We start from the raw sequence: 13,175 nt of genomic DNA, 5'->3' as shown, positions 1-13,175 counted from the left end.
AAATAAGCAGTTTACCTGTCAGTATAGCTTCCAGGCTATCTCCACAGACCCCAAAAGCTCTGCTGTCTGACTTTCTGACGCTCCCAGAAGTCAGATGATGTCTGACTTCCTAAGTTCTTTTGGTTTTTTTCTCCATGCCACAGTATAAGACATTAAGATCAGTTCTCATTAAAACCGCCTTTGCCAATCATCAAATCTTTTTTCCTTTGCTTCCTTCTTGTATGTTCACCCGTGACGCTTTGACTTTGAAGGAAACCACAAAAATGTAATCATCATGTTATCTCCAGACTTGGTCTTTCAGTCTCACCCTTGTCCCCTCCTCCATCTATAATAATTCCCACATGTTTACGCAAAAATATTGGATTTCCTTTTGTTATTGGCAATTAAGAGAGGCAACAGTTTCAGCATCTCTGCAAGAACAATCATTTCCTAAAGTGAACAGTTTTCTGCCTTGACTGTCTGCAACTTTTAGCATGCCAAAAAGCAATCAGCATAGTAACACTACAGTACTTAAACAAAACAGAGCTGTGAAGAGAGTAGGGATCATTTCCACATTCATTTCTTTCTCCCTGTTGCTACTGAATCTAAAAATGAAATCTGTTCCCTTGCCCAAAAATATAGTTTAGACTTGATTCAGTGACCTAATAATCATCTGACAATGAGATGACACAACACGTACATAGGTCATAGCCCAGTGAAATGTCCATTCAGCCCCAGGGGCTCATCTGTGATTCAGCACTGAATCTGACTGCCAGGAGGAATTTAAAGATAGGTAAAGGAGTTGTTACTCTTGGAACTCAGTTTAGGGCACCTCAGTTAGCCAGTGACATTTGGTGGCTAAAGGTGACAAGCATACACATCCCCTTTTTGCTTTCTCATTGCCATCCTTGAAGGTCTGGCTAGTTCTGGAAAAAGTGGAGCAGACTGCAAATTGTGAGTTGCATGGGATTGGGGTCTGTGGGATAATGATACCCTTCAGAGAGAATGCAGACAGGCTCTGCTGTGCCACCAGGGATGTATCTGCAACTAGCACCTCTGATTTATAGCATCTTATAACAGTTCCTAGCATTGCTGTAGCTTTTAAAATCTAGCATAGTCTGAACCAAGTCAAGTCCCATAAATAGAATGTTAAAGTAGGAACTATTGGATTACCCTAAATTATCATAGCTATTAGAAAACAGACTTGGGAGAAACATGGGAGTCCAGAGCTGGCAAAACTCCCTTGGTGTTTAATCAGTCTGAATGAAAAACAGGGCCTCCGTGACTACATACAAAGAGAACACGAAGGCTAACAAAAGCAGTAGAGCACAGCAGAGGACTTATTCCCCACCACAAGAAGTAACCTCAAACATCTAACAGCTGGTGTCCTGGGAAGGAGACCATTGAAGGAGGAAAGGTCAAGACCAGAGTAAAGCTGATTTGAGTATTTGCTTAAAAATTCCCAGCAGCTTTCAGTTTCTGCTTATGCTGTCTGTATCTTTTGGGATGGCCTGACTAACTGACAGGGTCAGAAAGGAAAAGATGAGCCTGGACTCAGCATAGAAAGATGTCTCTCTCAAGGTGAGAGGTGAGAAGATTGGGCCTAGCAGCTAGGGTCTAGAAAAACAGCAAAAGAGCTTAGATCCTAACCTGAGTGGAAGTCTCAGAAGCTGTGCCCTACCCTTGTCTCTTTTGCATCCGTCTGATCAGTGTGACGCCATAACACTTGCTTTAAATAAAGACAGCAGAGTTTCACTTCCTTATATGTTATCTATGCTGGAAGATATGTCTTGCTTTGATACTTTTGCGGGGGGGGGGGCTTTGTTTTCTTTCAATGAATAAAGGCTATTTATATAGCATTTTGGTCCCATAAGGCCCAAATTCATAGAATCGTAGAATGGTTTGGTTGCAAGAGCCCTTAAAAGTCATCTAGTTCCAACCCCCTATTCCCTGGTTTGTTCAAGACCCAAGAGCAGCCACTCTGTTCAGGACTGCTCTGGCTCTGCTCTTTCCAAGTGCCCAGGAACTGGAGCTTGAGCCTAAGCAAACACATCACCTTGTTTGGAAAGTTTCTATGCCAAGGACTAATGAATGTCAGATTTGCTGCACACCTAGAAAAATCAAATTAGCTTGAGTTGACTTATAATACCTCACAACACTCATGGCTGTTGTTAATACGGTGTGAGCCGGAAGTATGGGTTTGGCTTATTGTCTTTAGAATGGAAGACAACGGAATGGAAAGAAAGAAGGGGAGACAACAGAGTATGTGGTATCATCACACATCTGTACTGCCGCAGGTACAGCCTAGGGAAGTACCTTTAGGTGGAGCTGACACTCACAGAAATAGTGCCAACCTCTGAAACGCTCCTTTCATGAAACAGGCAAAGCCAATAGCTTTTTCCATGGCTTTTCAGAAGTCAGATGCTAGTTAAAACCTGTGGATATGTATACATTCCTTTATATGGATAATTAGCTACTTTATGTGTGGCGCCTCCTGGATTAAAGAAAATTCTTCTATGCAAATAAGAAGTGGAATAGACTGGTCAAATTTATATTTGGAAAAAAAAGAGCACTTTTATGTAAATATGTAGTATTTACTTAGGTTAGTTTCTTATTTCATAGACAAGTGCTAATTCCTTGACAGCTCTCATGTATTTAAAATGTTCTTTCTGCATTGTTCTTTTAAACAGTGCCCATATACAAACACTGAGGATGAACAATAGATTTTGACAACATACTTAAAAGAATGAGACAAAACCACGTGTCTTGGAATTGGCTTTTTCACTTTTCCCACTAAATACTCAAATTCCGTCCTATTGAAATAATGGCAAAACGGCCACTGATGCAGTAGGGCCACCTTTTCACCGAAAACTCTCTTTTTTAAGTAATAAGTAGATTTGGCACAAGTTTGTCTGCAGATAAGTTTCTTCTGTTCTACTGAATAACAGAGTAGGTTGATATTTAAGAATGAAATCTCATCAAGTTTAAATTTCAGTTGTTTTATAATAATAGCCATATGGTAGTTATAGATTGTGTAAGTGTCTGTAATTTAAAACTGCTTTAAAGTGACCCTTACATGGTTCCACATTTCAGCATTTTCTAAAAGTGGTTGATACTGGTCCTTACTCATAAATCCTTACATTAAAAGAATCTGCAGGTCCAGGCCCTTGCTTAACAGGCTTACAGTTGGGAATTCCTGCAAACATTTATATATACACTTAACCTTACAAATCCTGTCTTCGCAATGAAATCAACATAACTGCTTTTGGTGGGCAAAATCAGACCAGGATGGGCAAAATCAGACCAGGATGAAATGTCAGCTTTTAAGAAAAGTCACTCACTCACTGTTACTACTGAAACAAGAGGGACCGCCAGCCCCGTCTGATGCAAATGTCATGTTCTTGTCTAGTTAAAGGGTGCAAGACAAACGGCACAGCGTGGGAAATACTATATTTTCCCCCACTGCAGGCAATTCAAGCTGGGAGGGCAGATACACTGGGGCACTATAAAGGCTCCAGCTCAGCTCCATCACCACGGTCTGGCGGTGCCGTATCAGCGTTCTTTCTCCCTATTTCTCCAATCACACTGCAGTTGATCTTGCCTTTTGCTTGAGCTGCTCACAAGCTGCCATTTATTATTTCCTTACAGTGCTCCATTCATCTCCATTCATTTGTGTCTCAATCCTTGCATGTCTGAGATCTTCCTCAAAAGCTCTATTATCACTGCTGTCCAGATTTTCCCTCTGACTTCCTATCTGACTAAATATTTCCACTGTTTTGGTCAAGGCAATACACAATGCATAGCTGCTATGCTTTTCACCTCAAATACCAGCACTCTGAAAGTGTTTTTATTTTGCTAACAGGGAAGCTGATGCACGTCAGCTAAAGCTATTGGACAGAGACCATACGGCATGTGAACAGCAAGATATAGCCTAGAACCAAATCTCCTGACTGTTCCTTCTAATGCCTAGGCAGGAATCGGAAAACAAGCTGGCAGAACTAAAAAGAGCATTTAAAGAAGTGTCACACTCAAAATTCAGATCAAAACTTTTGATACGTTGACAAAAAGGAAATGCTGATTGAAACCTGTCCTAAATTGATTGATTGATATCTTAATAGTTGTCTTATTTCTGTGGAATTTTGTTACTTCTCCCGTGACATTGAGTGTTGAAGTGCTTGCTATATGCGCAGCACATTTCCAATGAATAAGAAAAATACCAGCCACCTAGCAGTTGGCCAGATTTCCTTTCCTTTCCTTTCCTTTCCTTTCCTTTCCTTTCCTTTCCTTTCCTTTCCTTTCCTTTCCTTTCCTTTCCTTTCCTTTCCTTTCCTTTCCTTTCCTTTCCTTTCCTTTCCTTTCCTTTCCTTTCCTTTCCTTTCCTTTCCTTTCCTTTCCTTTCCTTTCCTTTCCTTTCACTATTGTGTTCAATGTCCATTTCTTAAGCATTTAGACAGTTGATGTATTTGAACCTAAATTAGATGTTTTCAGTGAAAATGCAAAATACCGCAGATAGGCATTGTGGCCCACTTTCAATGCTATTTCCCAGCTCACAGCTGAAGAGGTTTGCTTTGAAATTCCCTGTGAAATACCTCTGCCTCTGCAAAAGCTTAGTCTTCCGTTTTGCCCTCAACCCTGCAAACGCGTTAGCACAGGCATGTAAGTAATTCCATTAACACGTGTAAGTAACTCCACTGGTACTGATAATATGCTAAGCAGATACATGTGTTTGGAGAACAAAAGTTTGTTTAGGTAAGAAAATATTCTTGTAGTCCTTTTCCTTTACTTTTGCAAAACTCCAGCTTTGGAAAAGAAATAAAAATGTTATATAAATTTGAGGTAATAAGCTCAAGCTGTAATTTAATTTTATTGTCACACAAAACAAAATGTTTGCTGTTGTTAGGAAATGCACAAAGAACATTAGGCCAGTTATGAAAATTTGGGAGCCGATCCTATAATCATTCGAAGTATTTCATTAATTCAAGTATCGGAAATACTGGCATATGGAACCTGATCCCTTTGTATTTTCATTATCTTTCCAAAGGGCGAAGTCATGTAATTAAATCTCTGGATCCTTTGTACAGTTTTTCGCAGTACCTGTGATAAACAGAAATAGTTCTGAATTATTTGCAGTGCAATACTGCAATAACCGTGCCGTGTGAATGCAGAGATTTGTGCGCGTAGCCCCTCGTCCACATCCTGAGTCGCAGCGTTGCAGCCCCAGAATCAAACGAAGCTGCGTGCAGGGTCAAAAAACAAAACTGGAGAGATTAAATGGATTGCTTTATTGTTCAGAATTAATAATATTACACAAGAAAAGTGATATAATAATTGCAATCAGCTGCTCCACTTTCTGGAAAAAAACATTCCCGGCTACATGATGCCTGGCAGATTTCTTTTGTAAGATGAAAGAGGCTGCGTTCCAGAGGGACAGGACGGAGCTCTGATGACTGGGGGTGTACCGGGGCAGCCACCCCGAGGGATCTTTTCTTCCCCGGGCGCTCGTCCCAGCTCCCGCTTCCCGGGAGGCTCCCAGGCAGCTGCCGGGGGAAGCAGGGAGACCCTCGAGAGGTCCCATTGTTTAGATTTCTGTCACGAGCCACGAGAATACTTAATGTCTTTCATCTCTGGAGTTTTCATTATCATTCAAATTTCATTTTCCATTAATTGATCGGGGATTAGCGAAGCCATTATGCAAAAATTAGACGAGGCAGATGCGATGAATAATTCATGATGGACAATCAGGCCGTATTCCTGCTTTACTTCCTAACTTCCCTCCGACTTCCCGCCTGCTGGAGGCGACACCCCGGGCTGCGGGCAGGGAGCGGGGCCGGGGATGCGCGGGGGGAGCCCCGCACGCCGCTAGGTGGCAGGAGGGGACCGCACCGCCTGCCCGGAGCGACCGCGGCGGTGCCTGCAGCCTGCGAGCAGCGCCGCCTCCCCGCATCCTTCCTCGGGATGCCGGCCGGGTGGTGCCTGCATCCAGCATCCCGCACTGCCACCTCCCCGCATCCTTCCCCGCCGCCAGGGTGCCGGCCGGGAGTGGGAGAGATCACGGGCACGGCGGTGCCGGCATCCCGCACCACCACTTCCGCACCTCGTTTAGTTCCCGTTCCCTGGGGTGCTGTCAAGGACCGGCGGTGCCTGTCTGCATCCTGCATCCCGCACCCGCCCGCGCCACAGGGGTGCTAGCAGGGAGCGGTGGTGCCTGCATCCCACAACCTCCCACGCCGCTGGGATGCTGGCAGGGAGCGGCGGTGCCTGCCTGCATCCTGCATCCCGCATCCTCCCCCTCCACAGGGATGCTGGTCAGGAACGGTGGAGCCTGTTTGCATCCCGCACCCTCCCACGGCATAGGGATGCCGGCAGGGAGCAGTGGTGCCTGCAACCCGCACCCTCCCACGCCGCTGGGATGCCGGCAGGGAGCGGTGGTGCCTGCCTCCTGCCTCCTGCATCCCGCACGCTCCCCCCCCCGCCCCGTCCCCCGCGCGTCCCACACCCCTCACGCCGGGCATCTCCTTTATCCCACCGGACAGTCGTTGCCCCCATTAAAGCGCGGTCCAACCCTTCACGAGGACCTTTCATCTGGGGAAGTTTTATGACACTTTGTAAATGTGCAAAGTTTTTAATTAGACTCGCCAGACAGCCCCAGGCAGCGCTAGCGCCACGAAGTCTTCATGCTTCTCTCTGCTTTACAGCACAACAAGCCGCTCTACTCCTTTGAAGACAATGCCGACTATGTCTACGATGTCATGTGGTCGCCAGTGCATCCCGCGCTCTTCGCCTGCGTGGACGGGATGGGGCGCCTGGATCTGTGGAACCTGAATAACGACACGGAGGTGAGGCTGCCCGGCGGCGCTGGGAGGCGGGTCCTTCACCCTCTGCGGGCCGGCGGAGCATGCCCGCACGCCGGGGAGCTGCGGGGCTCGGCGTGGGCAGGTCCCGCTCGCTGCCGGGGCGGGAAGGGCAGGCAGCCAGCAGGCAGAGCCTCCTGCCCTCGCTTATTCCAAGGTGCGCTCCTCAAGCGCTCCCGTTTGGCAGCGCTGCGTCTCGCCCGTTCGAATGCTGCCCCTTCCCCCCTCCTCCCGAGGCGCCCCTAAACCTTCCGCCTTCGGCTGCCAGGCTTCATCCCCATCCTGTTCAACCTCTGCTCCGAATCCTCTGGACACTCAAAACTCTTCCCTCGCTGCTCCGGCGGAGGTTTTTGAAGAGCAGGGCACCACTCTCGCATGTTACGTGTGATTTTATACCCTCACCTTTTTTCTCCTTAAAAAAATTTGCTGTGGAACTGAAAGGCACAAACATTAAGAAAAAATAAACCCGTGCTTTCGGTCCATCGCTTTTAACTAAACGCTGGGAACCGCTGGGAAATGTCACACCTTTAAATTTCAGTGATAAAAGATTATTCGAAGGGCTTTTTGCAAAGACTGAGAATGGTAAATACTGTATTTTTTAAAAAGCCATGTCCTAAAAGTGCCAAACGCCCCCTTTTCCTCTTATTACTTCAGATTTTTAAAAAAACTCTGCAGACTTACATTTATACTGTTTTTTTCTGGATTTGATTTTCCCCAAAAACGGTTTTGAGAAAACCTGTCATGTCACTTGAGGTCAGTCTTAACAGAATTGAAATATTTTTCCACAGCTGAAGCCTCGTATATTTTTCCTTAATGCCACATAAAATTAAAAACAAACAGACTGCGAAAAAAAAGGTCGCATATTAATTGACAGTTTCTTTTTATTTATTAAAAACAAAAAAAAAGAGAGAATATGGAAGAGCAAGCAGCACTATTTCCCACCTCATACATCCTATTTTTTACAATTTATTTTTTTCAAAGATTAGTTTGATCATTAATACGCCTTTCACGTAACCGTGCTATACATTTCAGACAGAGTAAAACACAGGCGCAGTTTATGGCTTCCAATGAGTGGTGCTTGCCATAAATAAGCATGGACAGGTAAGAGGAACCAGCACTGGGCGCTGCATTGTCAAGGGGAGCAGCGAGGCCTTTTGAAGTGCTCTGAGCAGGAAGCAGCGCAGCCTTTTTAATTAGAGCACATACAGCTGGAGGATATACAGGAGGAGTCTCCTCAGAATTTATTTTGGGAAGGGAGGGACATATCCTTCAGGTGTTCTCATTAATGCAGGCTTAAACACAGAGCATAAAACCCAGCATTTTAAGAACTAAAAAAAAAAAAAGAAATAACCCTTTCCCCTCAAATACCAGGCTGAAACCGTGCTCTGCTTGAAATCAACTGATGTTTTGCCATTTAACTCAACGAGACCATAATTTCCTTCCAAGAAGTGAGTATAGACCGCTTGATCCCATTCCCATCAATAATAAGGCAGTACGTGAAAAACTGCTGTTATATTTTCAGTGTGTTTACATATAAATACATAGGAACATCAGAAAAAAAAAATCAAGCTAATTAATATCCTGCTTTTCTTCTGCATGCAAGGCCACCGCTGATTTCACAAATTATTTCCATTCTGAGAGGTCAGAATCAGCTCTCATGTAAGGATCAGAGTAGAATTATTTCCATGGTATCCAAGCGTTGTATTTTTATGAGAATTCAATTTGGGTCTCTGGAGGCAAGAAACACCATTTGGTTTCCTCACTGAGCATCGATGAAACAAATTAAAAAATTTCCGTAAATGACAAACTGGTAGATGTGAGGTTTTGTTATGCAGGAGAAGCGACAAAAATAGCACTGTAAGAGAGAACTGGGAGCGCTTTTAAACACTGTAACTGAAAGTGATTGTTGTTTGCTTTTACCCTCTATCTGGTAGGTCATAATTAGTTTATAATTTTCAAGATTTCAGTAATTGATTACGCTGTTAAAGTCTGCACTGCTATTTGCTAAGACAACGTCCTTGTCAACACTTTTGCTTTTGTCATAAGGAATCTTGAAACACTTATTTTTTAGATCATTATTACTTTTAGAGGTCAGATATGAGAAGTCAAAATATTTGTGAAGACAGTAGAAAATGACAGGTATATTAATGTGTTTAACTGTTAGCTATTGATAAAAATCTCTGTGTAAGAACTAGCTATGATTGTTACTAATGGGACCTGGTTTTGCTTAATTTGGGAAATAAGCCACATTATTATCTAGGTATTATTTTAAAAACCAATTAAGAAAATACCTGGTTTTAGTTACAATGTGCTACCTTCAAATATTTGAACTGGAACACTGTTTCCACTAGTGTTGCTCCCTATATTTTATTTTTTTTTAAACACATTTCTCCTGAGACCTAGATGCTTTCTGGTCAAAATAACTAAAATCTTTCGACTGTACCACAGATTTAATCAGTCTAATTATTTTCAAAATCTCACTGTAGGGGAACAAGGGTGTTTGTGTGCCTCGTGTTGAGCTGTGGGTAGCAGAAACTGGTTTTTGTAATAGGAATGAAAGTCATTGCATTTTATTTTATATTTGATAAATTAATGTAAAAAAACTTAAAAGGCAAAAAGTAATTGCCTATAACCTTAATTCTTTTGCAAACTGAATATTATTTTTATAGATCAGTATAGTGAGGTTTGCAGATAGTTTCAGGATACCAAATGCTGCTTCTTACCAAGATGTGTGTGATATTTCATTTTTGATCACCATTGGAGAAGGTCTCTGGGTTATTGATGAGTCTTATTTATCAATGAACTGATATTAAACTGACAGAATCGCTTATTTCTGCTATGCTATATCACATTCAAATGTTTCTTGGGGTTTTTCTGCATACTGTACCTTAGCTTTGAAAGTGTGAAGGTAGTGATTAAATTCTAGAAACAGATAACAGATGTATTTGCAAGCAAATTTTGACACTACATAAGCAATAAAAGTAAAAACTAAAAGTTATATTCTCATCATGCAGGCTTTTCTGACTGCATTTTCTTAATCTGTTACCTGTTAAAATCTCTTTTCAGAATGGTTAAAAATCTGATAAGCACCAACTTCACAGAATTTATAAAGTATTTCAAATGTGATTTTAAAAACATAATGCTACCATTATTAAATAAAATCTTATCTTTGAAGTCTAAAATAGGCATCTACTGAGAGCAGACAAATCTATTTTAGGATACAATGATTTGACTAGATTTCTCTCCATATCACTGGAGAAAGGGCTTTTTATGTAGATTTTTAAAGACTATTTCATTATTGCTTTTTATTTTGTTAGGTAGCTTTGCGGAAGAGTAATAGGATTTTAAAAAGCCATGGGGTTTTGAAAAAAAGCACGGGTTTCATCTTGTGTCTGCGGCATGCATGCTGCTTATTTTTATGTGGAACACTGAAAGAATGCTGTATGAACCGAAAAAAGAAAACGACCTAGAGAGTTATGTATTTCAGCCTTCTGAAAGATTTTGTGAAAATTCAATGCCTTAAGTATATGCTAAGTATATTTGTATATGAAACAAATACCTTTGATCTGTAGTTTTCTGAAAAACATAGCCGGTTAGTGGATTAGTCCCCTAAATTGTGGCATTTAGTTGTTGTTTGAAGAAACCCATTTCCAAATGTTACGAAATTAATTTTAGCTGGAATTAAAATAGCTTTTTTTTTTTTTTTTCTTCAAGAAATCGGTGATCACAAGAGTAAAACTTGCTTGTTTTCTACTGTGATTTTATCATGGATCAATGACCCCGTGTCACAGTTAGGCCCACTAAGCACTAACAGATTCGGGACAAGGAGTTAGAGCGTGCCAGCTTTTTTGGGAAATGCTGTCTTGGACAGGACATAGGCCTTGCACAATGGGGAGATGAGTCCAGTAGCTTATTTGCATTTGAATGACTTATCAAAGGGAAGGAGGGTGCAATCTGCTTTCTGATTGCCATCCAGCATTATTTCTACATCATTCTGCAAACAAAATCCCCTTGTGTTTCACACGCGGATCTCAGGATGCTTTACCTTGGCAGGCTCGTTGTGCTTGAGGTGCCAGTTGGGTTTTGCAGCCTTATGTCGGGGTCCATGAGGAGGAGGAGGAGCAAGGAGTCTCCACGGGGACAGGGGCAAGGCAAGGAGTCCTGCTTCCCAGTCCTTGTCCTGCTGCTGGCATGGCTGTGCGTTCGCTGTGGCTGTAACAAGAGTCTTGGGAGGTCTGCAAAGGTTCAGCTTCCTACCGTCACTCATCTTGTGTGACACAATGGAGGGGATAGAACTGAAAAGGAGATTGGCATGGGAGCTATACAATGTTTTAAAATCATTTTTTCTCCTGGCTCTTTGGGCCTATCTAACAACTACATTACAAAGCTGCAGCCGGAGTACTGAGATGAAGTCAGCAAAATATTGGTTTTGTTAATCTTGTGAATTTGTCAGTGTTCAGACCAGGCTTTAATACCACCTTCAAGCTGCTTTCTTCCTGTTTCTGCTGCATTGTGCTGACAATGAGGACAGAAGGAGTACCTGTCACTCTTCCAGAGGTAGCCTGGGCTCTGGTTTCTGCCCTCTTCTTGCCTGAGCTGCCTCCGATTCCGTGTTCTGTTTACAGATCATGGAGCTCCCCTTTGTCCCTATCTCACTGTGTGACCAAGACCTGCTCCCACCAATGGATCTGGTGGAGGAGCTGCTTTAGCAGCTATCCTATCGTGTTTGCCCTGACCTAAGAAGCATTAAAACTAAAAAGCATTAAAGCTAAAAAGCATTAAAGCTAAAATGCCTTCTTTGGAAGATTGTCATGCCAAGCTACAGGCTCCTTGCTCAGGCAGGTTCTCCTATTAAAGGCAGCTGGGTGGAGCATTAGCAGACTTGCAGGTTACCATCATTTGTCTTATGAGGTGACCTAAATTAACTGAGTGATCTGGCTATCTGGGACAAACACCCACACAGTTCCTTCCTCCTGCAGCATCTGTTGATGCCCGCATTCCAACAGAGATTACAAATACTTCTCCTAAGACTGTGTTCATTACTTTATTCATCCCACACATTAACCAGAATCCTTATGTATTCTTATGGATCACCTGTTAAGTTGGTTGTCTTGGGGTGGGGAGGGAAGTTGGAAATTAGACAGCATCCAGGTGTATTTAAAGCAGAAATAGTCTCCTGGGGATGGAAAAGAGAATTGTGGGAATATGTTGTAGGAGTTCCAAAGTGTCAGCTCAGCTGTTCTCACTTCTGCTGTGTCCTCGTTCTGAAGTGATGAGCTCAGGGCTTTTCTGAGGTAATACCTAAGCAGAGGTAAGTATGGATGTAAAGGATGTGTCAGCATAAATACAGAGATGTGTTTGCTGACCGTCAGGTTATCTGAGTCCACGTCAGAGGCCAGAAGCCAGGGCAGGACTGAAGCCAAATCCTATCCTCAGCTGGTTCTTGGTCATAAGTCAGTGGCTTTTGAGAAAGCAGCAGATGTGGTTTCGCATGTCTCCAAAGTTAAGGGGAAAAAGCTGTTTCATTTACTGCCCTTAACTGTGTAAAAGTCTTCCCTGCTCATTCCAAGCAATTTCTTACTCTTTCCTCTTCTTGCACATGTGATTGAAGAAACAATGAAGCCCTTTTTTTCTCCTCCCAACAAGGATTCTATGTTACTTCTAGCAATGCCAAGGGACTTGTGACTCACCCAGCTAAGCAGGATGTTCAAAACTGACCCCTGGGTTTGCAAGCAGCATGATTTTATTCTCCTTCCTATTCCTATGGTTTCAACAGGTTCCCACAGCCAGCGTCACCATAGAAGGAGCTTCTGCCCTCAACCGTGTCCGCTGGGCCCAGGCTGGGAAGGAGGTAGCAGTTGGTGATTCAGAAGGCCGCATATGGATCTATGATGTCGGAGAGGTATTATTATTGTTGGGGTTTTTTATAAAGCTTGTCTCCAAAAGAATGCCAGATCCAAGTTTGAGGGAAGATCATGTATCGTAACACATTAGTAGGACACCTCCAAAAATAAGCCAGATCTCTTTCGGCAGAGTTCCCATTGATTTTGGGTTGCCAAAAAGCTATCTTGCAAAAATTAACTAGTAAAGTCTCATAAAATAAGTGGGTTTTTAAATTTTTTTTTAATGTTTCTATGGGTACAGTTGGAAAAAGTTGCAAAGGAACATAAAGAGAAAAATAGAAGTGCAAAAAAAGAAGCTGTGTTGTTCTGAAGTTGATGCTGAAGCATTCACCTTTTATACTCCAGTATCTTTTATTTCATGACTGGCTTAATGCTGTAGATTTTTCTCAGCATGACATGTGCAGAATACATCTGTTCTTTTAATACTGAGTAATGCTGAATA

General features: G+C 42.7%; 1 protein-coding gene across 6 annotated transcripts in view; it reads left to right on the top strand.

Annotated features, from left to right (window-relative positions):
- DYNC1I1 (dynein cytoplasmic 1 intermediate chain 1) overlaps positions 1 to 13,175 on the top strand; it is a 187,495-nt gene that overhangs the window by 155,985 nt on the left and 18,335 nt on the right. For all 6 annotated transcript variants that reach the window (XM_054058344.1, XM_054058348.1, XM_054058345.1 and 3 more), the window contains 2 exons: positions 6,675 to 6,815; positions 12,607 to 12,732. In XM_054058344.1, coding sequence (XP_053914319.1) covers positions 6,675 to 6,815; positions 12,607 to 12,732 — 267 coding nt within the window. The remainder of the gene's footprint in view (positions 1 to 6,674; positions 6,816 to 12,606; positions 12,733 to 13,175) is intronic.

The sequence above is a fragment of the Cuculus canorus genome, chromosome 2 (genome assembly GCF_017976375.1).
Source record: "Cuculus canorus isolate bCucCan1 chromosome 2, bCucCan1.pri, whole genome shotgun sequence".
Lineage (NCBI taxonomy): Eukaryota > Metazoa > Chordata > Aves > Cuculiformes > Cuculidae > Cuculus > Cuculus canorus.
The sequence above is the reverse complement of the archived record's forward strand: the minus strand, read 5'-3'. Positions and strand labels throughout refer to the sequence as shown.